A 27845-nucleotide genomic window follows, 5' to 3' on the forward strand; every position below is an offset into this window, starting at 1 on the left:
CAATCCCACGTAGGGACATAAGGCCTGGACGAACAGGCAAAGCAATCGAGGTCAAACCCTTGTAGGGACATAAGGTCTAGGCAAACAGGCAAAGAAATTGAGGTCAAACCCTTGTAGGAACATAAGGCCTGGACGAACAGGCAAAGCAATCGAGGTCAAACACTTGTAGAAACATAAGGCCTGGACAAACAGGCAAAGCAATCCGGGACAGAGTCAATCCCACCTAGGGACATAAGGCCTGGATGGACAGGCACAGCAGTTGAGGACAGAGTCAATCCCACATAGGGACATAAAGCCTGGACAAACAGGCAAAGCAATCAAGGTCAAACACTTGTAGGAACATAAGGCCTGGACAGACAGGCACAGCATTTGAGGACAGAGGTGTATCCCATCTAGGGACATAAGGCCTGGACAAACAGGCACAGCAATAGAGAATTTCCTTTGTGCAGGTATATTGTGGTTTGACCTGTCACTTCTTCCTGAACTGGTTCACTGCCAGAAGAAAATTTCATCTTTTTCATTTCTGAAAGATAATTCAAAGAGGATGCTTTTAGAGCAATGGAGACTGCCATTTGTGAAGCAAAAACTGAGCTGGAGTTTATTTTTGAATACCCAGAAGCTATGAACTGTACTTAAATATGCACTTCAGCTGATGACAAAGGAACATGAAGAGCTCTCAGAAATAAGAAAACAGCTACTCAAGTCAAAATCTACAATATCAACCTATGTTGACTTTGTGGTTTACACAGTGCCTCTGTAAACAATGGGAACACAGAGGATGAACCAGAGTGCAACTACCACCAGTGTTCAATAGTACTTGAAACATTACTGCTGGCAAGGTCATGAAAAATATTGAGCATATGAAATATGCAAGGTCCAAACATCTTAAGTCAGCTTTTTATGTTCTTACATTCCAAATGTGGACGGGCAGGCACAGCGTTAGAGGGCAGGCCATTGTAGGGACATATGGCCTGGACAGTGAATAGACAGGCACAGCATTTGAGGGCAGGCCCTTGTAGGGACATACGGCCTGGACAGTGGACGGTCAGGCACAGCGTTTCAGGTCAGGTACATGTGTTGCAGTGCTTATATTATCTGGAGCATAGGAGGCAGTTGGAGCTGCTGCAAGGCTTTCAATTGCTTTTATTCATCTTGCCATTCACAGGGAAAATTTGGAAACCCAAGCAAAGGCAGGTTTACTTTCAAAAACACTAGCTTTTCCATCAACTCTGGTGCCAGCCTTGAGCGGTGAGGGCTCATGATATCCCCTGTCATTGAAAAGACATGTTCACTGGGCACACTGGTTGGTGGACATGACAGATATCGCTGAGCCACTTTGGCTAGGTGTGGCCAGACAGTGGACTTGTGTGCCCAATATGCCAGCGGATCTGTCTGCATGTTCTCTATCAGCTCTGAGAGATACCGTGTCACTGACAGCTGTGCTGGTGTCTCCTTTGCTTGGGCGGGCTGAGAGTCACTCATGCCAGCTGCTTTCTCGCCTGTTGCACAACAGATGAATCTTTATGGGTAACATGCCTTTGGTGTTCTGAAGTGGAGGAGGAGGTACTATCACTGACACAGTGCTGCTCCTGCTTGGGCTAGCAGCACAACTCTCTGAAGTGCCCACTGTTTCCACCTCTGCTTCACGCCTAATCTGTCTCTGCCTATGGCGCTCCTGTTCATGGACTTTTGCTAACAGCAGGTCCTTCACCAATAAGAGACAATTGTACTCTAGGCCTTCTGTTAAAGGCCTTAATCTCTCTTTCACCTGCTGCTGCAAAACGTCCAGACAATGCAGCACCTCAACTGTCATTCCCTCTTCCTGTTTAAAGGCCTCCAAATGTTCATCCAGGAGATTAACTATAGGGATGATGTCAGCCAAGCTGGCACTTCCTGAACTCAGCTCCTCCGTGACATCCTTGAAGGGCTGCAGGATTTTTACTAGCTGACTCATGACTACGCAATCATGATGCCCTAGGGGATTCTGCACACCTATGTCCATTGTACCAGAAAGTTAATGAAGGGGTGTCTGCAGCTCCACTAACCTCTCCAGCATCATAAAGGTGGAATTCTACCGGGTGGCAATGTCTTGAATGAGACGCTTGTGAGGCATCTCCAAATCAGTCTGCTTTTGTCGGAGAACCTGCCCCGCCTTCACACTTTTGTGGAAGTGCGCTGCTATGTTCCTGCACTTCTGTGTTAACCTATGCAGGTATTCATTCTCTTTGTCATTGGAATCCAACCCCAGAGCTGACTTTACTACCAGGTGCAGAGTGTGTGCAAAACATCGGATGTTCTTATAGCGCCCTTCATGTATTGCCTTAACCATGTTTGCACCCATTGTCTGTGACAAAGAACCCTGCCTGAGGATTCCTGTCTCACTGGTATAGTTGCCAGCCCTCCAGCAACTGTCTGATGCATGCTAGAATATTGGCTGCAGTATGGGCCTGGTCAGTCAGGTGGGTGTGCAGTAAAGCCCACCTCCACCCTGATACTTGTTCAGTAATAGAGCTGCTGGCTGCCCCTGCCTCAGCCAGGTCCCACCAGTGTGCTGTCAGGGAGAGGTAAGAGTGTGCAGCATTCATGGCGGTCCATATATCACAGGTGAAATGAACTCTCCCCTCTGCCTTAGCTAGCAGCGCTTGCATGCGACTGCGATACTGCTTATACAGGCTGGGAATGACCTTTCTGCTAAATGTGGTTCTGGAGGGGACTTTGTAATATGGAACTACGACCTTCAGAAAACGCTTGAAACCCACATTCTCCACTAACCGCAAGGGCTGGTCATCAAGGGCAATCATTTCCCCAATGCTCCTTGTTACAACTTTTGAGGCTGCCTGCCTCCTACCCCAGGATAGCGTTACCGCACTCCACCCCATTTCCTCCATGGTGGGTTGTCGCTTCTGCCACATGTCAGGGGGTTGCTGGCCTGCCACCTGACTGCTAGAAGGGGATGAGGGCATGGGCTGACTCTGCTGCTTTTGAACCACTTTATGTTGCTTGGAAGGGGTTCCCTGACTGGTACTGCCACCATCCCCAGATGGCAGAATCTTGTTGGGTGTTGCCTCTTCATATGATGCGTCATGCCAAAATTAGATAGATGTCCCATTTGCTTTCCTCTGCTAATATCCCTGGCACAGTAATTACACCGAGCAAAACACAGGTCATCCGTCACTTTAAAGTGGCTCCAGATCGCAGATGTCTTTCGTGATCCTCCCTTCTCTAAAGCCTTGGGGGTGGATGCTGGCACTGGAGCTGAAGTAGTGGGTGCACCCTGAGAAGCAATGCCAGGGGCCTCAGTCACCCTCTGTGCCTGCGCTAGCTGCTCTTCCTCCTCATCAGTTTCATCTCTCCTCTGCTGCACTGAAGTGGAGGCTAAGACAGGACTAACTGATTCTCCCAAAGCTTCGTCAGCTATTACTTCTTCCGTTTCAGATGAGAATCCCACACAAGATGATTCTTCATCTGAATCAGAAGCAAACAGTGACTGCGCTACATTGTCAACGTTAAGTGTTAGTCGAGACTTCTGTCCCCTTGCTGCTTTTGGGTGTCGACATTTTGTCTGGCATGACTTAGCCTCCCCTTCCCCCACCTCCAAAACTACAGGACCAGAAACAGGTGGTGGCGATGGCGATGCATCATGGTCAGATTTCATTTTTTTCTGGATGGAACTGCCTGCCTCTAAAAAGAGTTTAGATTGCGACAAGTGCCTTTTTAACTTTAATGGGGGAGTGGCACTAGTGTCTTTTGAAGTGCCTCCTCTGCCAGTCCCAGTCACTTGACTACATCTAGCTTTCCCTGACATTAAGGATTTAATGTCACTGCCTAGTGCCTACCGGCTGCCCACTGTCACGGTGCCTTGTTATGCACTAATGTAACATGTGTGGTGTGCCCACACATGCAGCTTGCTTGTAAGCACAAAAGAGGCAGACTGGGGATTTCACTGCACAGACCGTCCCAATAATAAGTTCAGTCTGTTAAACTACCCACCGCCCACTGTCACGGTGCCTTGCTGTGCACTAATGTAACGTGTGTGGCGTGTGCACACATGCAGCTTGCTTGTAAGCACAAAAGAGGCAGGCTGGGGATTTCACTGCACAGACCGTCCCAATAATAAAGTTCAGTCTGTTTAACTACCCACTGCTAGAGATGTGAATTGAGTGATCGATCGTCTTAACGATCGATTTCGGCTGGGAGGGGGAGGGAATCAGATCGTCGCAGTTTGGGTTTTTTAAATATCGTGTAAATCATGTAAATCGAAAACCGGCACACTAAAACATCCCTAAAACCCACCCCGACCCTTTAAAATAAATCTCCCACCCTCCCGAACCCCCCCAAAATGCCATAAATTACCTGGGGTCCAGTGGGGGGGAGGGCGGGAAAACCGGCACACTAAAACAACCCTAAAACCCACCCCAACCCTTTAAAATAAATCCCCCACCCTCCCAAACCCCCCCAAAATGCCTTAAATTACCTGGGGTCCAGAGGAAGGGTCCCGGTGTGATCTTTTACTCTCGGTCCTCCGTGCATTGTAGAAATGGCGCCGGCGCTACCTTTGACCTGACAGGTCAAAGGTAGCGCCGGCGCCATTTTGTTTTTTTGTCCCCCGACGTCAGGAGCGTAGGAGATCGCTCCCGGACCCCCGCTGGACCCCCAGGGACTTTTGGCCAGCTTGGGGGGCCTCCTGACCCCCACAAGACTTGCCAAAAGTCCAGCGGGGGTCCGGAACGACCTCCTGCAGTCGAATCGTGTTGCCATATGGCCGGCGCCATTTTGCAGTACGGCAATATGGCCATACGGCCGGCGCCATTTTGCATTACGGCAACACGATTCGAGTGCAGAAGGTCATTCCCAGACCCCTTCTGGACTTTTGGCAAGTCTTGTGGGGGTCAGGAGGCCCCCCCAAGCTGGCCAAAAGTCCCTGGGGGTCCAGCGAGGGTCCGGGAGCGATCTCCTACGCTCGTGACGTCGGGGGACAGGAACAAAATGGCGCCGGCGCCATTTCTATCAACCCGTGGCCCGAGAGTGGAACATCACACCGGGACCCCCCCGCTGGACCCCAGGTAATTTAAGACATTTGGGGGGGGTTCGGGAGGGTGGGGGATTTATTTTAAAGGGTCGGGGTGGGTTTTAGGGTTGTTTTAGTGTGCCGGTTTTCCCGCCCTCCCCCTTCCCCTCCCCCTTCCCCCGATTTACGATTTTTGACGATAAATCGGGGGAATTCCTATTATATATCGCCTTTAACGATTTTTGACGATTTAAAATATATCAGACGATATTTTAAATCGTCAAAAAACGATTCACATCCCTACTAATAGCCACTGCTATTACTAGCATCAGTAGCATAGGATAGACTTAGCTTTTGGGTACTTGCCAGGTACTTATAGCCTGGATTGGCCACTGTTGTAAATAGGATACTGGGCTTGATGGACCCTTTGTCTGACCCAATATGGCATGATCTTATGTTCTTAATACTACACAATTTAATACTCCAATAATTAACTCTCCCCATACAACAACAATAAAATAAAATAGATCCTCAATATACTAAATAGCCTTAAAATCATCCCCTTCCACCTATAATCCCAACAACACAGTAACTATTCTGTCCTTTGTAATCAACCTTAACCTCCCTTAATAAATCAAGTTTACAGCCCTTCCTAAAGGCCAAATTGTGAGTTAACCTGCCTAAGGAAACCGTGTCCAAGTAATTGGATTTTTATCCTTCAGAGAGTACATGTGCATTTCCATAATGCATGAACTTTCAGTCTCATAGAAAAGAGCCGTTACATGAGGGAATGAGGGGAGGAGAAGCATTTGGAAAATGGGTGCTTTTTAGTCATGCCATTAAGACATTTATTTTATTTATTTATTTATTTGAGTGGTTTTGTATACCGGGATACGTTGGGAACATCATCTCAGTTCACAGATAACTAAAAATAGCAACAAGCTTTACAGTGAACAAGTAACAAAGTGAAGGTTAATAATAAAGGTAACAAAGAGAAATTCGAACAGGTAACACAACAGGTTTTGTAGCGGGCTATTTACAAAGTGTACATTAATATGACATGTACTTTACATCATCATATAACACTGTGTAAATGTTCACACAGTTTTAGCTACATATCAATCTATTATAAGGGTATGCTTGGACTTTATGCCATTGTTTATCACTGTCTAAGGACACGTTTAGACTTTTCGCTGTCATTCAACAATGCGTATGGGTGTGCGTGAATTTTACGCCATCGTTCAACAATGTGTGTGAATACATGCAGACCTTATAGCATCATTTAACAATGTGTAAGGACATATGCGGACTTTATACCATTATTCAACAATGCGTAAGGGTGTGCGTGGACTTTACACCATCCTTCAATGTACTGCCCACAGCATTCGATAACTAGCTTGAACCCTAGACAGTCAGTTAAACCTTTTCCCCAGCTGCAGATATCAGATAAACTTAGTTCTTGGTTAACAAAAACATTTATTTGAACAAAGAACAATTCACACTCACAGTAGATAAGAAGGTCCCAAGAGTAGCTGAACAGGTTGATGAGACTAATACAGCAGTAATAGGTTTCTCTGAAAGCTGAGAGTAGCTGTGGGTTAATAGGAAATAAGAGGTGAAAAGATGATGCCCCTCAGAGCCTGAAGGAGGATGAGAGCAAGCTTTTAGCCTGCCAAGAGCCTTCTTTCAACTGGAAGTCTCTGCAGGAAATAAACTGTGCCAGTCATTTCTTGGGTGAAGTAACCAATAGGAAGAGGAGAAAGGCAGAGAGAGAGAGATAGGGAGAAAGCAAACAGGAACAGATCAAAAATGAAGTTCAGGAACATTCAAACCGAATGTTTGCAGAAAATCTAAGTTGTGCAATATCAAGTTGTGCCCTATATTATGTGATATGTTGGTCCTTATTATTTTATGATTGTACTACCTGTACATTGCCTAGTTTTCTTGCTTTAGGTGGTTTATAAATACCAATAAATAAAAATAAAGACACCAGGTAATAGCATAATAAAGAAACATACATACACTGCGAAGGCAGAATACTTCTCACTTAGGGGTAGATTTTCAAAGGGTTATGCGCGTAACTTACACACGTAACCTTGAAAACCTGCCCCTGCACGCGCCGAGCCTATTTTGCATAGGCTCGGCGGCGCACACAAGTCCCTGGACGCACATATGTCCCGGGGCTTTGAAAAAGTGATGGAAAGGGGGCGGGACGGCGGTCCAGGGGCGGTCTCGAGTCCTCTGGCACAGCGGCCGTGCCAGGAAGATGGCGCACCGGCAGCGGGCCAGTGCACGCAAGTTACGGAGCGGCCTTGGAGGGAACGGGGAAAACCATCGGGGCTCCCCTAGTGCTCGGCATGCGCAAGGTGCACAAGTGTGCACCCCCTTGTGCGCGCCGACCCCGGATTTTATAACATGCTTGTGGCAGCGCGCACATGTTATAAAATCGGGTGTACATTTGTGCGCACTGGGTAGCGCGCACTAATGTACCCTGCGCGCACTGTTTAAAAAATCTGCCCGTAAGTAACACAGATATCACTATTTTAAATATTATGCAATCAAAGAATTGTCAAAAAGATGCAATGGTCCATAACGTTCAAGTCTTTTCAAGAGACATAAGGAACACTGACTCAGTGACTGGTCCAATAAACATCTTCACTGATTCCTGTTTTGTTGTCTTGATTGCTTTAACTTAAGCCTCTTGCTGCACACAACACAGGATGACTCTCTCTAAATGAGAGCGTTCATTAACTGTGCATTTCTTCGTGGACAGATGCCAATGGTAGCCATAGGAGCCTACCTTTGAAAATGATTAGGGGTGCCGAACAGCACCCCCAGCCAAAAAAGATAAAAGAAAACACAGTGGGGCGGATTTTAAGAGCCCTGCTCGCGTAAATCCGCCCGGATTTACGCGAGCAGGGCCTTGCGCGCCGGTGCGCCTATTTTACATAGGCCTACCGGCGCGCACAGAGCCCCGGGACTCGCGTAAGTCCCGGGTTTTTTCGAGGGGGGCGTGTCGAGGGCGGGGCCGATCGGTGCGGCGTTTTCGGGGCGGGAGGCGGCATTTTGGGGGCGGGCCCAGGGGCATGGTTTCGGGCTGGGGCGGTCCGGGGGCGTGGCCGCGCCTTCCGAAACTGCCCCCAGGTCTCATCTCGGCGCGCTGGAGGCCCGCTGGCGCGCGGGGATTTACTTCTCCCTCCGGGAGGTGTAAATCTCCCGACAAAGGTAAGGGGGAGTCTAGATAGGGCCGGGGGGTGGCTTAGATAGAGGAAGGGAGGGGAAGGTGAGGGGAGGGCGAAAGCAAGTTCCCTCCGAGGCCGCTCCGATTTTGGAGCGGCCTCGGAGGGAACGGCAGCAGGCTGCGCGGCTCAGCGCACGCCGGCTACACGAAATCGGCAGCCTTGCACGCGCCGATCCAGGATTTTAGCGGCTACGCGCGTATCTACTAAAATCCAGCGTACTTTTGTTTGCGCCTGATGCGCCAACAAAAGTACGCTAAGGCGCGCTTTGTGAAAATCTACCCCAGTGGGTCATGAGTGTGACCGGGCAGCCTGTATTTAAATGTCCAGAGAGGGGCAGGTAATGTGGCCATTGGGAAAAGTGTCCAGACCAAAAGCCAAGAAAGCACCCAATGTCCCACCAGCCATTCTTCTCCCCAACCCAAGCTCATCTCCATCACTCTCCTCTCTGTTGCTCCATTCTCCTGCAACAGCCTATCCACTTTCCCCAGCTTCCCCATCACAATCATTCTCTCTGAAACCCCCTCCCCTTTGTTTCATTCATTCTCCTAATGTTCTCTCTTCCTCCTCTTCTCCTCTTTTCCCCCTCTCTTCCTTAGTCCCTCTGCATGGACATACTTTTGAATTTTATATTTAGGGGGAAAGGGTTTAATACCCCTCTTCCTGCTCCAGTCCCTACATCTCCTTAGCCTGCTCTGCTCCCCAATTCCCACTGACTTGTCCTCCTCTGTTCTCCTCCCCATCCCTTAACTCCCCAGAAAGTTCCTCCTCACCCGTCCTTAGTCAGCTTCTCTCCTCTTCAGGCTTGGTTCACCTGTCCACTGACTCCCACACCTCATCAGCATTTAGTCTTTCCCTTCATTAGTAGGGTCAGCTCACTGTGGTTATCTCTCAGCCACTTAAAACTAAATTCCAACAAAACTGAAATTCTATTCCTCAGCTTAATTACTAACCCCTCCAATGGTCCCCCTTCACACTTCCTATTAAACGGTATTTCTATACCAATACTTACCAAAGCCCGTAGTTTAGGAATTTTACTAAACACCAACTTGTCACTATCTCAGCACATTTCTCTAACAGTTAAAAACTCCTTTTATAAATTACATCTCTTAAACGCTTACGTCCACTTCTATTCTACCGGGATTTCTGTTCTGTACTTCAATCCTTAGGACTAGACTATTGTAATGGCCTTTATCTGGGACTTCCCAAATCGGCAATCAAACCTTTACAACTGATTCAAAACTCAGCTGCCTGTATCCTAACCGGTTCATCTATCAAAAATCACATCTCCCTCACATTATTTACTCTGTATTGGCTGCCAATTAAATTCAGAATACAGTATAATATCTTGTCCATTGTACATTCACTACTACATAATCCATCCACAATCTGGCTTTGCACTATTCTTCGAATCTACAAACCATCTAGACACCTAAGATCTTTGAACAAAAACTTACTAGACATTCCATCGGTATGCTTAGCACATCTAAACATTACTAGAAAAAGAGAATTCTCAGTACCTGGTCTGCAAATATGGAACTCATTACCTACTCCCCTTCATCAAATCTCAAATCCAAAAGAATTTAAGAAATCACTAAAAACCTATCTTTTCACAAAAGCATTTGTCACCCCAGATACAAATATTTCATAACTACATTATATACAGCATTTTTCATCATGTACTCCATATCCAATTTAAATTGTCTTTCTTTTCCTATCTCTTGTTTTTTAAAGTTAGATACTTCTTTATTTTAAAATATTTGTTTTTATAATTTTAATATCATTTAATGATTGCATCTTTTTTCTGCTTTTATTTTTGTTTGTTTATGTAAATTGTACACCATTTTGATCAATACTTTATTGTTAGATAGTATATAAATAATTTTAAATAAATACATTTGTTATTCTCCTCCTCCATAAGCTTGGATCACTTCCCTGCTGTGTACTCCCTAAGCCCAGACATTTTTTTCTAGAACTGGTCTTGCCTCCCACTAGCACTTCTCCTGGCTCTCACAGATTCCAGGCCAGAGCCAGTCCCATGTTTTCAGAATCCATATAAGATTCTCTATGGCACCACTGCATGTCCTAAGCCTTGGCAGCTTGGCAGTCAGTATATCCCCAGCCCCTGGCCACAGCTGTATGCAGTGCTTCCTGACCTCGATCTGGAAACCCTAGAGATATTTGCGGTCTCCTGTGGGACAGAATAGGGAAATGCTTTATTTACTTTTGTGAATGAGGGGAACAATGCTCACCTCAATTCCCCTTCAACTCAAGCCCTGACCACAGCCCCTCTCAATATTGAAAATGTTAATTTTTAAGATAGAGATTTTGAGTCTATGATGTCACTACCACCACAATCTCTTCCCCATATTTCCAGTAAAATAACTCATTTATCCTGGTGGTTGCAGAAATACAAGAAAAAGGCAGATACCATCTGCCCCCAACTTGACCATTCCCAGCTTGCACAGAAATCTGCAAACTTTGAATAAACAATTTTCCATTCATCCTCTGTCTCTGCTTGCATTTGGCTTGTTCTTCCTCTCTGTCTCATTCCTTTTTCTTTTAAAGCTTATTTTTGGTATTCCTCTCATTTCTTTATTATTTGTTATTTTATCCATGTGCACATCTCTTCCTATCCCTGGCTGTCTCTCCATAGCTCATTATCTTCTCACCACCTCCTAGTCTCACCCCCTCCTGCTACTTACAACAAATCTTCCCTCTCATGTCATCTTCCTAGCAGTGGTCTCAGTCCCTCTATCAGTAGCTACTCTCACCTCCTGTGCACCTTGAGAAGAGCCTGTCTGTCCTACACTGCTGCTATCTGCTATTGATCAGACATTCCACAGCCAGTCAATAGGCTACAGATGGAGTTGGGAGCAGTAGCTGGGAAACCGCCCATTGGTCAGATATTCCACAGTTATCCAACAGGCTGTAGGGGGAGGTGGGATAGTAGCAAGGAGGCTGGTTGTAATGCATCTGTAAGTGAATGAGCATATGGATTGCTGTGGTGGCAATTAGCATCCATAGTAGAGCGTGCATTGAGTTAATCTCTGTAAGATATAGAGTCGACCTCATGGACAGGCTGGTTTCTCTTAGCATCTGTTATCTCTCCTGGCTGAGGGTGTAAGAGTGAGCCACCAGGCTCAGAGGCAATCACCAGGACATAGTTTTTTGTACACTGAACAGAATCCTCTGAAAGAACCTGATCAATCTGGACCTCCCACAATCCTGATCCACAGTGGCTTTGTGGTTCTTAGCCTGGGCTTCCACAGCTGTGGCCTCCCTTGCTTGATGTCATATTTCTAGCTTAGCATTTAACTTGGCCTTCCTGTGTGTGGCTGCTGCTGAGGCAACCATGACAGCTTTCTATTCTTCTGCCTCTAACTCAGCTTTCTTGTATGCAGCTGCAGCAGCAACTCTGGTGCATTCTTTCGCCTTAATTCTAGCTCTGGCTAGCTTTATAGCAGCTTCTTGTTTACTGAAGGAAGTTTATGTTCATGCAGATTCTGCACATAACCTGGTGGCAACTGCACTGCTGAAGAAAGGTTTGAACAGACTGATATCAGTGACCTTGAAGACCTTGGGAAGCATCTGGAAAGACTGGAGTACTAGGAGACAATATCTTTTAAACTTTCAATTCTTTGCTGTGCTTGTATAGTAGGGCCTTGCACATATTGTCATGTTCTCAATCAATGTCCTTGTGCAGATCTCTGTTCTCAAATCTTCCCTGTATACTGATTCTGTTTAAGAATGTGAGGTATCTATCTGGAGTTGATACTGTTGTGGGTGCTTACCTATTGCAGGCATGACTTCTGATAAAGAGCGGTAAAGAGGCAGTGAAATACTTTTTGATATGTCATACAAAAAGTCATTATTCATGTTCTACAAAGTACTTTTTTATTTTTGGTACTAAGTAGCTTTATAATTATTAACAAGTATTCTATAACATCTTTGCTTCAGTTTTGTGCTTTGTTTTTCTTAGACAGGCTGATGCCACAGAAAGGGAAAATGCTGTATTAGCTGAAAAGTACTGGGCAACAGTATTAAAGAATTTATGTTTAGAAACCTACCAAGGTCATGCTAGCACTGTAGCTAGTTGTAGGTCCATATATAATATTTGCATACAAAGTGAGGATTAATTTACATGCAGAGTGAAAGCAAATTAACATATAGCCATTCAGGTTAATTGTTTATAGTAAAACACCAATCATAGAAATTTTGACTATTGTATAACCTAGTTTGGGGGATGAAAATTAACAAATGTGAATCCTATATAATGTCTTATCAGTAAAATCATTTGAGAGAGAGTTTTATACTGGCACTTTGCATAGCACTCTGTCTTTCTCCATAAGTTATGTATTATATTATATTATTTGTAGCATTTAATAAAAAATGTTTTTCTCCACAGCTGTTGGCTCTAAGCATTTATTCATTGATCCATATCAATATAATTTATAGCTATAAAAGAATTTCCTCATGGCTTGCTGAATTTCTTCTATACCTGTAGTGCTGGCAAGCTTATGTCTATGAGATTCTGACTCTTCCTACTTTCTATTAATCTTCTTTAGGTAACCAGCCTTTTTAGATTCATAATTCTCTGAGGTTTTGGTTGTTAAAATGTGCTTTCGCTAACAAGCAGCAGTTGTGGCTGAGAGTGAAGCCTCATTTGCTTGTTCACTGAGCACCATGTTTACAGAAGGAACATCTTCTGCTACTGTGACAGTAGTAAGTACAGACAGATCAAATTACAGCTTTGAATAACCAAGCACTGATCTCAAGCTACTGTTGTAATCACTGTTGGGAGGGGGAGCTAGGATCTGAAATTTTGCTCCCTGGCTGAATAAAAGATTTGTAGAGCTGAAAGTTATTGGAGAGATGGAAGTAGAAACCACAGTCCATGCCCAAATTGACAGAGGAATCCTCTAAATTTGCTTTTCTGAAATGTCATTACAGCTAGACCTCTGAGTGAGTTACTTTAAATTTTCCATATTTTTTCACTGTACTGCTTATAGTGTTTGATGTCTAGCTTGAATCCCTAGACCAGGGATGGCCAACTCCAGTCCTCAAGAGCCACAAACAGGCCAGGATTTCAGGATACTCACAATTAATATGCATGAAATTGATCTGCATACAATGAAGGCAGTGCATGCAAATCTATTTCATGCATATTAATTAATGATATGTTGAAAACCTGGTCTATTTGTGGCTCCTGTGGATCAGAGTTAGCCATCCCTGCCCTAGGCAGTCAGTTAAACCTCCACCCCAGCTGCAAATATCAGATAAACTTAGTTATAGAAACATAGAAACGACGGCAGAAGAAGACCAAACGGCCCATCCAGTCTGCCCAGCAAGCTTCACACATTTTTTTCTCATACTTATCTGTTTCTCTTAGAACCAAAGAGCTATTTCCCTTCCACCCCCACCATTAATGTAGAGAGCAGTGATGGAGCTGCATCCAAGTGAAATATCAAGCTTGGTTAGTTAGGGGTAGTAGGGGAAGTAACCGCCGCAATAAGCAAGCTACACCCATGCTTATTTGTTTTACCCAGACTATGTTATTCAGCCCTTATTGGTTGTTTTTCTTCTCCCCTGCCGTTGAAGCAGGGAGCTATGCTGGATATGCGTGAAGTATCAGTTTTTCTTCTCCCCTGCCGTTGAAGCAGAGAGCTATGCTGGATATGCATTGAAAGTGAAGTATCAGGCTTATTTGGTTTGGGGTAGTAACCGCCGTAACAAGCCAGCTACTCCCCGCTTTGTGAGTGCGAATCCTTTTTTCTTCTCCCCTGCCGTTGAAGCAGAGAGCTATGCTGGATATGCGTGAAGTATCAGTTTTTCTTCTCCCCTGCCGTTGAAGCAGGGAGCTATGCTGGATATGCGTGAAGTATCAGTTTTTCTTCTCCCCTGCCGTTGAAGCAGGGAGCTATGCTGGATATGTGTGAAGTATCAGTTTTTCTTCTCCCCTGCCGTTGAAGCAGAGAGCTTCAACGGCGTGAATCCTTTTTTCTTCTCCCCTGCCGTTGAAGCAGAGAGCTATGCTGGATATGCGTGAAGTATCAGTTTTTCTTCTCCCCTGCCGTTGAAGCAGAGAGCTCCCCTGCCGTTGAAGCAGAGTTCTTGGTTAACAAAAACATTTATTTAAATGAAGAACAGTTCAACACTCACAGTAGGTGAGAAGGTCCCAAGAGCAGCTGAACAGGTTGATGAGACCAATATATATATAATAGGTTTCTTGGTTAACAAAAACGTTTATTTGAATGAAGAACAGTTCAACACTCACAGTAGGTGAGAAGGTCCCAAGAACAGCTGAACAGGTTGATGAGACCAATATATACATAATAGGTTTCTCTGAAAGCTGACAGTAGCTGAGGGTTAATAGTAAATAAGAGGTGAAAAGATGATGCCCCTCAGAGCCCAAAATTGGATGAGAACAAGATGTCAGTCTGCCAAGAGCCTTCTTTCAACAAAGTTTCTGCTGTAAATAAACTATCCCACTGAAGAGACCAATAGGAAGATGAGAAAGGTATAGAAGGGCAGATAGAGTAAACAGGAACAGATTCAAAAGGAAATTCAGTAATAAACAATAACCAGTCAGGGCAGGGAACTTAAAACCTACAGAAAATCTAAGCTGTGCAATATCAAAAGATACTAGGTGGCAGCATAATAAAAAAACATATATATACTGTGGAGGCAGAACACTCAATGTGAAATGGTATACATGGACTTTAAGCTATTGTTTAACATCATGTAAGGGAATATGTGGACTTTACACCTTCATTTAACACTTTATATGTGTATGTGCATACATTATGCGATTGCTTAACACTGCGTAAGGATACCATAGCCTTTATACCATAGTTTAATACTGTATAAGGGTACATGCTGACTTTATGTCATCATTTAATGCTACATAAATTTTCACAGAGGCTTTTAGCTGCATAACAAGCTGATATTCAAACACGATGTATGCTAGGAACCTTGTGTTTGAAAATCAGCTTGTTTTGTGAGAGCTTAAGAATACCCATGCATCTTTGTATTTAGGAACCTTATAAAAAATGTGTGTCCTTACCTCACTGTGACATCACTTTCAAATGCGTATGCATCACAAGCTACTGTCCTTTTAAATGACATCATGGTGTTCTCCGGTGCCACCTGCATAAGAAAGGAATGCAGAGTTAACATTATCTACATTCTTGGAACAGCTGTATCCTGTGTCGCAGCTCAGCACAGGGTCCTGCTGTAGATCAATGTAAGGCAAGCAAAAAAAATTCTGGAGGAGCTGTAACAAAGGCAAAAATCTGCAAAATAAAGAGACCTCTAGAAATCAAAAGTGCTATAGATAGCACAGGGGTCTCTGTGCTCAGGGGCAGCTTAGGAGAAGCTCTTGCTGTACTCAGTAGCAGCATGTGGGGGGGGGGGGCTTGCCATGTTGAGGAGCAGCATGTGGTGGAGGGGATATAGGAGATCTCACTGTATTTAGAAACAATATGGTGGGGCGTCTCACTATACTGGAAACTGCACAGGGGGTCTCGCTATGCTGAGAGGTACATAGGAGTTTCTCTCTGTGCTCTGGTGCAACATGTGGTGGAGGTGAAGGTGGAGGGCAGACAGCATGTGTCTGGAGAGGGGTTGTGGGGAGGTGTTGCTGCACTCAGAGGTCCAGGAGAGAGAGTGACATTTCCTAAAGGCAATGAGAAGTGAAGCTGTTCCATGTTGTACAGATTTAATAAACAGCCAGACCTGGACTTGTTTGGATCCTTGTAGTAATCCCTAGCCTGTCTCTATATGGCCTTCTCTAATCTGAAGTCCTGTCTCATTCTAGTTCCCACATTAGGAGTGGGAGTGAGGAATTCTGACTGGGACACTACAGGACCTTGAGACAGTCCGATGCTTGGTGGCATCAGTCAAGTGTCCCAGAAGTGAATCCCCAGGACCCTCGAGTGAGCAATCCCAGTACATGGTGAGTTTGAGAGTGGGCCTGTGGACTGCAGGTTCTGCACAGGATAATATCTACTTGTTTATGTCTGGTCAGAGGTGGTAAGATTGCTGGCTGGACATTTCTTGTCTGAAAAGCGCCAATAGGGAGCCATGTGTAACTGCCTCTTCTGCCTGTGTACTACCCCTGGGTACTCACCATAGGGGCTCCACGGTGTCCCATGAGGTGAGGCTTCGGGGGCAGGAGGATTGGCTCCATGATGCAGGGGGAGCGGATAAGCAGAGGCAACAGATACAAAGTTATAACCACACATAGGTAGAGGAGCAGAACAGACACTCTCAGTGCTGCAGACAGAGAGAAAGACATTATCAGGCACAAGAACACTGCAGGCTAACACACAGACAGATAGACATTGTCAGCCTTTCCCCAAGCCCCTCACTCAAAGCAATATACAACACCCCAATATTCCCCTAGGACCTGGTGAGGTAATAAATTCAGAACCAAAGACCACTCCACTACAGTATAGACAGTTATCAACATCTGAGGACCCCCCTACCACCGAAGTTTCATTTACATTCTCTGGTCATTAGAGATCCTCCATGTTTGTTCCACTCCCTTTTGAATTCTGTTACTAGCTTGTCTTTACCACCTCTTCCGGGATGGCATGCCAATCATCTCCCACCCTTTCCATGAAGAAATATTTCCTAACATTGTTCTTAAGTCTACCTCCTTGGAGTTTCATATCATGTCACAAAGTTTTTTCCATTGGAAAAGGTTTGATTTTTGTGCATCATTAATTCCTTTCAGGTATTTGAAAGTCTATATCATATCTCCCCCTGTCTCTCCCTCTCCTTCAGGGTATACATATTTAGGTCCTCCAGTCTCATCTCATAAGTCTTTCACAGGGTAGACTTCACATCATTTTGGTTACCTCTCTCTGAACCACATCCATACTGTCCTTATTTTTGAGATAAGGTCTCCAGAAGTGAACACAGTACTCCAGGTGAGGCCTCACCAAGGACCTGCACAGGGTTATTATTTTTTCTGCTGATTTATTATGCCTCTCTATGCAGCCCAGAATCCCTCTGGCCATAGCCACCAAATACTATCACCCCAAAGTCTCTCAGGCTGTGCACATCAATCTCTCACCCCCCACCCCATCACTTGCAGCTCCTTTGGCTTGCCATATCCCAAATGCATGACCCTGCACTTTGTGACATTGAATCCCAGCTGCCAAACCTTTGACCAATTCTTGAACTTTCTTAGATCACTTGTCATTTTCTCTGCTCCTTCTGGTGTGTTGCAGATCGTAGTATCATCCACAAAATAAACTTTACCCTCTAATCCATCCACAATATTGCTCAGAAATATATTGAACAGAAATAGCGAGAGAACTGATCCTTGAGGAACTACACTAATCACTCTTCTCTCTTCAGAGTAGGTTCCATTTACAACTACTTGCTGTTATCTGTAACTCAACCAATCTGTAATCCATTCCACCAACTTGGAACCCACTCCCTGGCTTTTCATTTTATTTCAGAACTTCCTATGTGGAACCGAATCAAAAGCCTTGTTGAAATCCAAATAAACCACACTGAGAGCTCTTCCTTGACCTAATTCTATAGTCACCCAATCAGATTCATTTGACAATTCCTTCTCATAAAACCATGTTATTCTGGATCTTGCAACACACCAGATTGTAGATAGTTCATCATCCTTTTATTTAGCAGTCTCCATTCTTTAATGGTAGAGATTCTGAGCAACTAAAATATGGAGAATATATTAGATCAGATTGACAAACTGAAGAATAACAAATCACTGGAACTGGATGGTATCCACTCCAGAGTTTTAAAAGAACTAAAACATGAAACTGCTAACACGTGCTTGGTTATCTGTACCCTATCATTTAAAACAGCCACGATTCCTGAAGACTTGAAGGTGATAAAAGTGATATTGATTTTTAAAAAAGGGCTCCTGGGTGATCCAAAAACCTATAGACTGGTGAGCCTGATGTTGATGCCAGGCAAAATGTTAGAAGCCATTCTTAAAACAATATCACTGGCCATATGGATAGACATGGCTTAATGGGGAAGAGTCAACATGGTTTTAGCAAGGAGAAATCTGGTCTTATCAATCTTTTAGATATTTTTGAAGGTGTAAACAAACATGTAGATAAAGAGGAGCCTTTTGATATAGTGTATTTGAATTTTCAGAAAACAGAGATTCCTCAGGAAATTATAGAGTCATAAGATAGGAGGCAGTGCTCTATTATGGATTGAGAACTGGTTAAAAGGCTGGAAACAGAGGGTAGGACTAAATGGTTAGTTTTCAAAATTGAAAAAGGTCAGTAGTAGAGTACCACAGGGATCAGTACTGGGACCTTGCTGTTTAACATATTCAAATTATCTGGACAAGGGAATGATGACGGAGGTGATCCATTTTGCAGAAGACACAAAATTATTGAAATTTATTAAAACAGTAGTGGATTGTGAGGTACTGCAGGACATTGTTAGACTAGGAGATTGTGCAAGTGAATGGCAGATGAAATGTAATATAGAAAAGTGCAAAGTGATGCACAATGTTGGGCTCTGTACCTTGGAGTCCTCGATGCTTTGAAATCCTTGGCTCAGTGCATGACAGTGGTCAAAAAAGCAAATAGAATGTTAGGAATGATCTGAAAAGGAATGGAGAATAAAATGGAAAATATCATATTCCCCAAAGATTTAAGGTGCACACGTGTGTGCACTGAATGGTTAATCTGTTCACCAAGATGGATCTCCTTAATTTCCGTTTTTTCCTTGATGACCTAGGCTTCACTTTGCAAAGTAGTATTAGATCCAGAAATTTCTGTGTGTAGAAGTTGGAATTCATGTATCAGGGCTGCTAAGTCCCCCTTAATAACTGGATCCAATGGATTTGCAGCCATCTCTGGAGCTGAGACAGAATCAGATTATTCTAAAGGAATCTTTTATTTATTTATTTTTAACCAAATCTGGACTTTTTGGTGTACTTTAACCTTTGCTATTGCTTCAGCGAGGAGCAAATATCTGATCCCAAATAGGCACCTGTAAGAAAGCAAAGGGCCCCCAAGGAGCGGGTACCCAGGTTAGAGAAAATACCCTGAAGGGCAGAAAGAGCTTCAAGAAGAATCAAGAAGCAGCAAAGTAGCTTAGACCGGAAGGTTCCAATCCTTGCTAACTCGCTGAAGGAAGAAAATTTGCAGCTTAAATACCCCTACAGGGGTGTTTAACTTTCGGGGCTGGCCCGGGTATTCCCGCGCTGGTCCCTTTAAAGAAAGGGACGACATCTCCGCGCGCGTCTAGCTGACGTCAAGGGGCGAGGCTTCGGCAGCATTCCTGCCATGAAAGAAGGTCTCTCGGCCTCGTGACAGGCCTCCAGGGAAGTGAGCACACCGTCCCTCCTTGTCTCGGCACAATCAGACCGCCACAGAAGTGAGAAAGCGCCCTCGACCATGGGCCCTGAAGTCGAGGAGCGCAACATTGGCTAACACTATGCAATAGGACTTAATGGGATTTTTTTTTACAACTAATGAAACTCATGGAACACCATGAAGGCTTTTATTAGGGATATTTGTATTTCCCTTAAGTGTGCTCGCAAGAGAGCAAACCTAGTGAAAGAAACTGATTTGAGGAAAAAGTTAAAAGAGAGAGAAAGGATCTAGACAAAAATAGGCCATCGAGGCTCAGTAGGGCTAGACCTTTTCAAGCTTGGGAGCAATCGCAGCATTATTTAGAGGGAAAAATAGCTTATAGCTTATTACATACAAAACAAAGGTATTATGCCTCTGGTAATAAGGCTAATAAGCTCTTAGCATGCAGATTAAAGATGGTTGTGCAGCAGCAGGTGAAATTCCTCAAGAACTCTGCAAAAACAGCAACTGATAATGCGGAAATATGTGGTTATTTTCAGATTTCTATAAGTCCCTTTATACTTCTAAGTGTTATCGTTCAGCAAGCTCCAGCAGACTCCCGCGGTGTTGCAGCTCCACTGCATTGCTCGGCTCGGTGCAGCACCACGCGACGCGTGGCATGACTCACCCCCTATGTCGTCAGCAGCCCAGCCGGAAGTTCTCACGATAGCGTGGGAAAAACTATTATTTAAAGAGATCTTTCCAGCACAGCACTGCCTCGGCTACAGGCTTGCTTGTGCTGGAACTTTGGAGGATCTTCTTGTCTGGAACCTTTGTCTGCTGCCTGCCCTGACTGGGACTGCCTTTTGGACTTGTTTGCTTGCTGCCTGCCCCGACCCGGATTGTGACTTGGATTTACTTACTCTCTGCTGGCCCCTTGATTTGGATTGTCTGGACTGGCCCTGGGTGCACATCCTCCTGTATCCAGATCAACCCTCTACTTTTGGGTCCACTAGCAGATTCGTAACACTAAGGTTTTGTATCAACCAGAAATGGTGGATAATGTTTTGCCTGGGGTTCTGATGAGAGTTCTATCTGAGCGTAATAAGATATGATTGGATCCCCAAATCTCTACTCAAGAGTTATTGTGAGCAATTAAGTACCAGCTCTGTGTGGTTGGCCAATATTATGGTGACACCTAAGGAAGGGAAGGATCCTCAACTCTGTTCTTCTTACAGATCAATCTACAGATTTTGGCAAAAATTGTGGCCCGTAGACTTAAAGATATTATGCCTGTGGTGATTCATCCTAATCAAACAGATTTTATATCTAACAGACAAGGAGTGGATAATGTACAGAGGACACTTAATTTAATTCATTTGAGTAAGAGAATATCTGGGGATTCCATTCTTCTGACCCTAGATGCAGAAAAAGCTTTTGATCTTGTTGAATGGGGCTACCTATTTTATGTTTTCTCTAAGTTTGGTTTTGGGGATCACTTTATAACCTGGGTTAAAAGTTTATATTTTTATCCAGAGGAGCAAGTTAGAATCAACGGGTGTGTTTCTACCACTTTTTTTTTTTAAGAAAAGGGCACTAGACGAGGTTGCCCACTTTCTACACTCCATTTTGCATTAGATTTAGAAATCTTAGCTGCTAAAATTAGGACCGATATAGTTATTAAAGGTTTTTCTTCTTTAGAAGGGAGAGAGCACAAAATTGTACTTCCTTCTAGTTTTTTTACAATCTATTAATTATTTTAGTAAAATTTAAGGATATAAACTTAACCTATCAAACAATGAAGTAAATGTTCAGAGTGAAGCCAAGAAATCTTAAATGCAAAGCTATCCTTTCCGATGGACAACTGAAGCAATTAGGTATTAATATTTCTAGGAATTCAGAAAATTTGTTTAATCTTAATTTTGACCCTTTTTTTGAAAAAGCTCAGACAAAATCTAACCAGGTGGTCCTTATGCTCCATTTCTTGGCTGGGTCGGATAGCTTCAATCAAAATGAATGTCTTGCCCAGAGTTCTATTCTTATTAGAGATGCTGCCTATCAAAATTCCAAATACTTTTTTCCCCTAAATGGTATGCTATCAAACTTTATTTGGAAGGGGAAGAGGCATACGGGCGGATTTTAAAAGCCCTGCTCGCGTAAATCCGGGCGGATTTACGCGAGCAGGGCCTCGCGCGCCTATTTTCCATAGGCTGTCGGCGCGCGCAGAGCCCCGGGACGCGCATAGGTCCCGGGGTTTTTGGAAGGGGGCGTGTCGGGGGTGGGACCCGATGACGCGGCGTTTCGGGGGCGGGGCGTTTCGGGGGCGGGCCCGGGAGCATGGCGTCGGCCCGGGGGCGTGGTCCAGGCCTTCGGACCAGCCCCCGGGTCGGAGCACGGCACGCCAGCAGTCCACTGGCGCGCGTAGATTTACGTCTGCTTCTCGCAGGCGTAAATCTACGGACAAAGGTAAGGGGGGGGGGTTTAGATAGGGCCGGGGGGTGGGTTAGGTAGAGGAAGGGAGGGGAAGGTGAGGGGAGGGCGAAAGAGAGTTCCCTCCGAGGCCGCTCCGATTTCGGAGCGGCCTCGGAGGGAACGGTGACAGGCTGCGCGGCTCGGCGCGCGCCGGCTGCCCAAAATCGGCAGCCTTGTGCGCACCGATCCAGGATTTTAGAAGATACGCACGGCTACGCTCGTATCTTATAAAATCCAGCGTACTTTTGTTTGCGCCTGGTGCGCAAACAAAAGTACGCGAACGCGCTTTTTTTAAAAATCTACCCCCAAGAGTATTTCATAATATATTGTTTGTACCAAAGAATCACAGGGGGCCTGAGTTTACTGGATTTTAAATCTTATCAAAGTGCAATACAGCTAAAACATATTTTGTTATGGCACTTAAATCAATTAGATAAACAATGAGTATCAATAGAAATAGCTTGGGTTAAAGTGTAGGGCTGGAAGTTGTCATCTTAGATATCCAATAAGGTTTTGTCACATAACTGAGAGTCCCATCCTATTATTGGGCCTATTTTGAATTATTGGTATAAAACGTTAGCCACTACTGATATTTCATCATCTCCATCACGTGTAGCACCCTTTTGGAATATTCCAGATTTCCCAAACCACTTTAACTTGACACATTTCTCCAAATGGATTAATTTACAAATCAATATGGTAGGCAAATTTTTTGATAATGGGGAGATCAAGACTATAGGTCAACTGGAGGGTCCTGGGGGAGGAGATGCTCTTTCCATTTTCCAGTACTTACAGATAAAAGGCTTATTGACCCGTCCAGCAATTAAAAGCCTCTGTGGTCAAAAATTGACTGCGTTTGAGCAGCTGGTTGCTGCTCCTCATCCAGACCAAGGTCTAGTCTCTAAGATACATAATTTATTGATATCTGAAAAGAGTGATGCACTGCAGAGGATTAAATTAAAGTGGGATGAATAATGGGAACATATTTTTTGTCGAATATCAAAAGATAGTTCCATTTGTGCTGGCTATAACATTTTGTATTACTGGTACTATACCCTCCAAAGGTTGAAAAAGTTGGGACTGGTGGAATATGACACTTGTTGGCTGGACTATGGTGGAATTGGCACCTTCTTTCACATTTGGGGGAACTGCCACAAAATTCAGGTATACTGAATGGAAGTCCTTTTCTGGATGTTCAAATTCACAAACATTCAATTACCCTTAGATCCTCTTGTGATTCTTTTAGAATTGCCACATGGTAATTTTTTTCTGGTGATCTCCTTCTGCTCCCACCATGGAAGAGTGGATACGGCTACTTTGGAGGATATACATTATGGAATCAATTATTTTCCAACTATGGGATTTTTATTCTAATGTTCCAAAAATCTGGGAACTTTTTATTCTTAAGGTAGATCAGTTTCTTACAGAAATGCATACTTGGCAAGGATTTCAGCTAATAATTACTTTATTTACAGATACAGTTTAATATGTATCTTTGACTGGCCCTGTCTTGAAGTATACCTGGTACCATAATGCATAGCGTTTGTCTTTAAAAATTTAATATGAGGATTATTATAAGACAGAAGAAAGATTGATACAACATCTTGAATAATATAACAGAAGAAGTACTTTGTTAAACTGTGATTGTAAATTAAAATGACAATTATATAATTCTTACTGTTAAAACTCAATAAAAATTTAAAATCTTAAAAAAATATATCAAATTGTGACTACATCTTGAGTACAAATGCGTGGTTTAGGTCGCCCCATCTTGAGGAAGACACAGCGGAACTTGAAATGGTGCAGAGGAGGGTAACAAAAATGATAAATGATATGGAATATCTCTAATATGATGAGAAACTACACAGGTAAGGACTCTACAACTTGGAAAAGAGATGGCTGAGAGGGGACATGATAGAAGTTTATATATCATGAATGGGATAGAATGGGTACATAAAGAACAGTTATTTACCCTTTCAAATAATACTGAAACTCCATGAAACTAACAACCAACAGATTCATAACAAATTATAGAAAGTACTTTGTCACTCATTGCACTATCAAGATTTGGAATCTGTTGTCAGAGGATGTGATCAAGGTGACAGATTGAGGGTTTAAAAGAGGTTTGGACAAGTTCTTGGAAGAAAAATCCATAACACATTAGCCAGGTAGACTTGGGAAGGCTATTACTATCCCTAGGAATAAGGAACTAGATCTACTTTATGGGATCTGCCAGATACTTGCAACCTGTTAGAGACAGGATGCTGGGCTCGATGGATGGTCTGATTCAGCATGGCATGTTCTTAATTTTCCTGCCACCAAGGTAAGGCTAACGAGCCTGTAGTTTCTAGCCTCTTCTCTGCTCCTACTTTCGTGAAGCGGAACCACAACCTCCCTTCTCCAATCTTGCGGCACTATGCTTGTCTTCAAGGATCTGTTGAGTAGGTCCTTCAGCAGACCTGCTAACACCTCTCTTAGCTCCGTTAATAACCTGGGATGTATCTCATCCAGACCCATGGCCTTGTCCACGTTCAGAACACTCCTCTGTAAATGGCAATGTATGTATCCCACTCCCATCTATATTCTTGTCAACCAGTAATGGGCCTCCTCTAGGGTTTTCTTTTGTGAACACTAAACACATATCCTGTCACAAAGCTAGAAATTAAAGCTGACCAGGGACAATAGGGACCAGCACCAAAATCAGAGTTTTGTCCCTGTTGTACTTTCTGTAATCTGTAATTCTACTCCATTCATTTTGTAGTAATGTTTTATCTTTCTCTGTAATTTAATCATTATATTACTTTGTCAACACATGAACAGTTGTCATGCCAATAAAGTTATCTGAATCAGATCAGTGCCTGACAGCCCCCAGCTCAGCACTGACAGTGATTACAGCCTGACACCCCCCACCATAGTGATCAGCATCTGAAATTCCTTTCCTAAGTACTGCCAGTGATTCCCCCAGGACCAGACAGGGAAGGCCAAGTCTGAGCTGCACACTCAGTATATAACGTTCGAGATGTCCTTTAATATTCATATCCATCACAATCCTTAATCCCTCCTCCTCCACTTCTATCTCCCCCCTTTTAATCTCTACAAGTCATTTGGGGATGCAGTTTTATGGAAAGTCATGTATAGCATTCACTGTATTCCCTTCTTTCCGCCTATGTATTTGTTTGTCTCTCAGATTCAGGATGTTTTACTAGTAGGACAATTTGTACCTGCGTTGGCAAAGTAATATATAAAGCTGGGCTTCCCAAACTTTTAGCACTTGAAAATTCACATATCCCCAGAGAACAACCAAACCAAATTAGCAGGGGTGTGGTTCCCCTCCAACAATCTCCACTCTCACCATCCCTGCAATCCAGCCGATTCCCTCTCTCAACCTCTATCCCCTCTAGAGGACCTCCTCTCTTAACCTGCTCCCCTTCAGAGGACCCTCCCCCCCCCTCTTATATATCCCCAGTTCCTCCGACCTCCCTAACTCATCCCCTCCAGCCATTTTTGAATCCCAACAACTGATCCCCTCTCTCTCTCACCTTCCAGCCTCACCTTTTCCATTTCAACCCTTCTTTTACAATCCCCAGCAACCCACTTGGGCCAAAGGTGGGAAGAGAAGGTAGGCTGATGAAAGGGGCACTATTTTTCTCTTGGGTAGGTTCAGCAGTGGGAGAAGCGAGAGAAAACAGGCCCCACCTCAGGCTTCCTTGAAAACGAGCTGCGTTTACAGTAGGATCGTTTACATAGCTCCAATTCTCTTTTTCTGCACTCAGTCTTGCCTGTTCTTACAACTCTGGATTTACTTCCACTGTCTGCTCCAGTGGTGCATTCACCAGCTCTTTTGGCTCTTCACTAGGACCTTCTGCAGGGCTTTCTATACTCCTTTCTCTGGGACAATCACCATTGGCCTTGGCTCAGTTCAGACCTTTCCCAATCTCAGAGCTCTAATGTTGAGCATTCGTGTTATTATTCTCCTCTTGTATCTCTGAGTTTTCATCCCTCTGGACAGTAGGCCATCAGTCAGGTGAGACATAGGGCTGCTGCTGTGCTTCCTCTGCTTGCAGGTGCTGTAAGATCTTCCCTGGCCTTTCATTTGGCATGCTGGCAGTTACAAGTGCAAACTCTACTTCCAGCTCTTTCCAGGCATAAAGCCATGATATCTAGCTCCTTACAAAGCTCTCTTGAGGTTGCCTCTGTCCTTCCAGGAGAGTTGGTCTGTATCCTACTTAGGCCCAGATTCTCTCAACTCAGAGAAATTCCGTTTTCTTCTTTTTTCGACTTGAGGATCTGTTCTGTGCTGCTATATAGCTCAGAATTTCCTGTAACACTAGTTTCTGCTCTGTGCAACTGTTTTAGAGCAAACGGGTTTCCAAAAAGTGAAAAAAATACTCTCTCTTTTTCTTCTTTGGAGATTTGGGTTCATGCTTGTGCAGTCACTTAGCGCAGACAACATAATGTGGCACAACACAAGCATTTGTAATTTTGCTGGAGGAGAAATTAGTCTGGACTCCAGCAGTCCCTTACAGAGACTATTGCTTACAAGCAAACATAAGTAAAACTGTTGTATCTGCCGGCCGCAGCATCCCGCTACTGGTGACCGCCACTCACCGCCTCTTCATTGCTGCTTCAGGCCTGGGCACACTGGTTGCAGCGGCCAGCCACTTCCGGGGCTCTTCCCTGCGGTCTCCTCTGCTGCTGCTGCGACCAGGGCCTCCCTGACGTGCGGGCCATTCCCAGTGCAGGCCCCTCCCCCGCTGGGTCCCTCTAGGTGCACATGCGCATGTCCTCTTTGGATTTAAAGGGACAACGATAGGAAATTGCTGCGGCCCCCTCCTGTCGGCTCCTCCTTTCCTTTTCCTATTTAAGGCAAGGCCTGGCTCGCAGACCTTGCCTTGGCTTCTGGCTTTCTAGGTTCTGCTCCTTCCAAGGAGGATCTCTCCTGCGTTCCTGGTCTGTTGACGTTCTTCTGGTATTCGACCCTCGCTTGGAACCCAGACTACGACTATTGCTGCTTGACCCGACCTACGCCTGGAACCACGACCACGAGTATTTCCGCCTGCCATGACCTACATCTGGGACCTCGACTACGAGCACGGCTGCCTGTCCTGACTCTCACCTACGACTCTACTCTTGTGTCCTCATGCCTGCTCCCGGACCCGACCCGACTCAAGGCTCCACCCGGTTTCATCTCCTCTTCTTTCAGAGACCCTATGTAAGTCCAGCCGGCCCTCATACCCAAAGGCTCAACCTGAGGGGAACACGGGCTGGTAGTGGTGAAGCTCCTGCAGGGTCTCTGCACCATCCCGGCCTCGCCTACCAGCAGTGGGGACCTGTGGGGGTTTCCCCCACAGGTAGCGCCAACTCCATCTTGGGCAAGGGGTCCACCCTCCAAACATAACAAAAACAAGCTGGTTACCACAGTTACCAAATCTGTTGAGGCCACAACCCAACCATCCAGCTACCGAGTTCCTTGTGGATTTACAGTACCTGGCCTTAACAATCTGCAGGCAATTTACTTTAGTACTAGGCAGCTTATTAGAAATTACATTTGAAATGTTTGAAGGGGAATCCATTCACCTATTTAGAGGACAGCAAGGAGGGAGAGCTGAGGCTATCTGGATCGGGTGAATATCTTCTAACAAGGTTCCTCAGGAGCTAACACAGAGGTGGACTACAATAGGCAATTGTTTGTGTGCTTGGTGTCTGTTGGCAGTAGGTGGGACTACATATGTGCAGCCTGCCTGTAGCGTCCACAACACACACAGTAGCAATCAGCTGCATAGCTGGAAGCAAGCCAAGAACCCACCAGTCAAACAGGAAGGA

The 27845-nt window shown here is 44.6% G+C and overlaps 1 protein-coding gene across 1 annotated transcript in view; it reads right to left on the reverse strand.

The window, feature by feature from the left end:
- Positions 1-27845, reverse strand: part of GDPD2 (glycerophosphodiester phosphodiesterase domain containing 2) — a 185125-nt gene that overhangs the window by 48094 nt on the left and 109186 nt on the right. The window contains exons 8-9 of the mRNA XM_029607252.1: positions 16379-16524; positions 15314-15396 (exon numbers count right to left, since the gene is read on the reverse strand). Of these exons, the coding sequence (XP_029463112.1) occupies positions 15314-15396; positions 16379-16524 (229 nt within the window). The remainder of the gene's footprint in view (positions 1-15313; positions 15397-16378; positions 16525-27845) is intronic.

This window comes from Rhinatrema bivittatum, chromosome 6, assembly GCF_901001135.1.
Source record: "Rhinatrema bivittatum chromosome 6, aRhiBiv1.1, whole genome shotgun sequence".
NCBI classification, from domain to species: Eukaryota; Metazoa; Chordata; class Amphibia; order Gymnophiona; family Rhinatrematidae; genus Rhinatrema; species Rhinatrema bivittatum.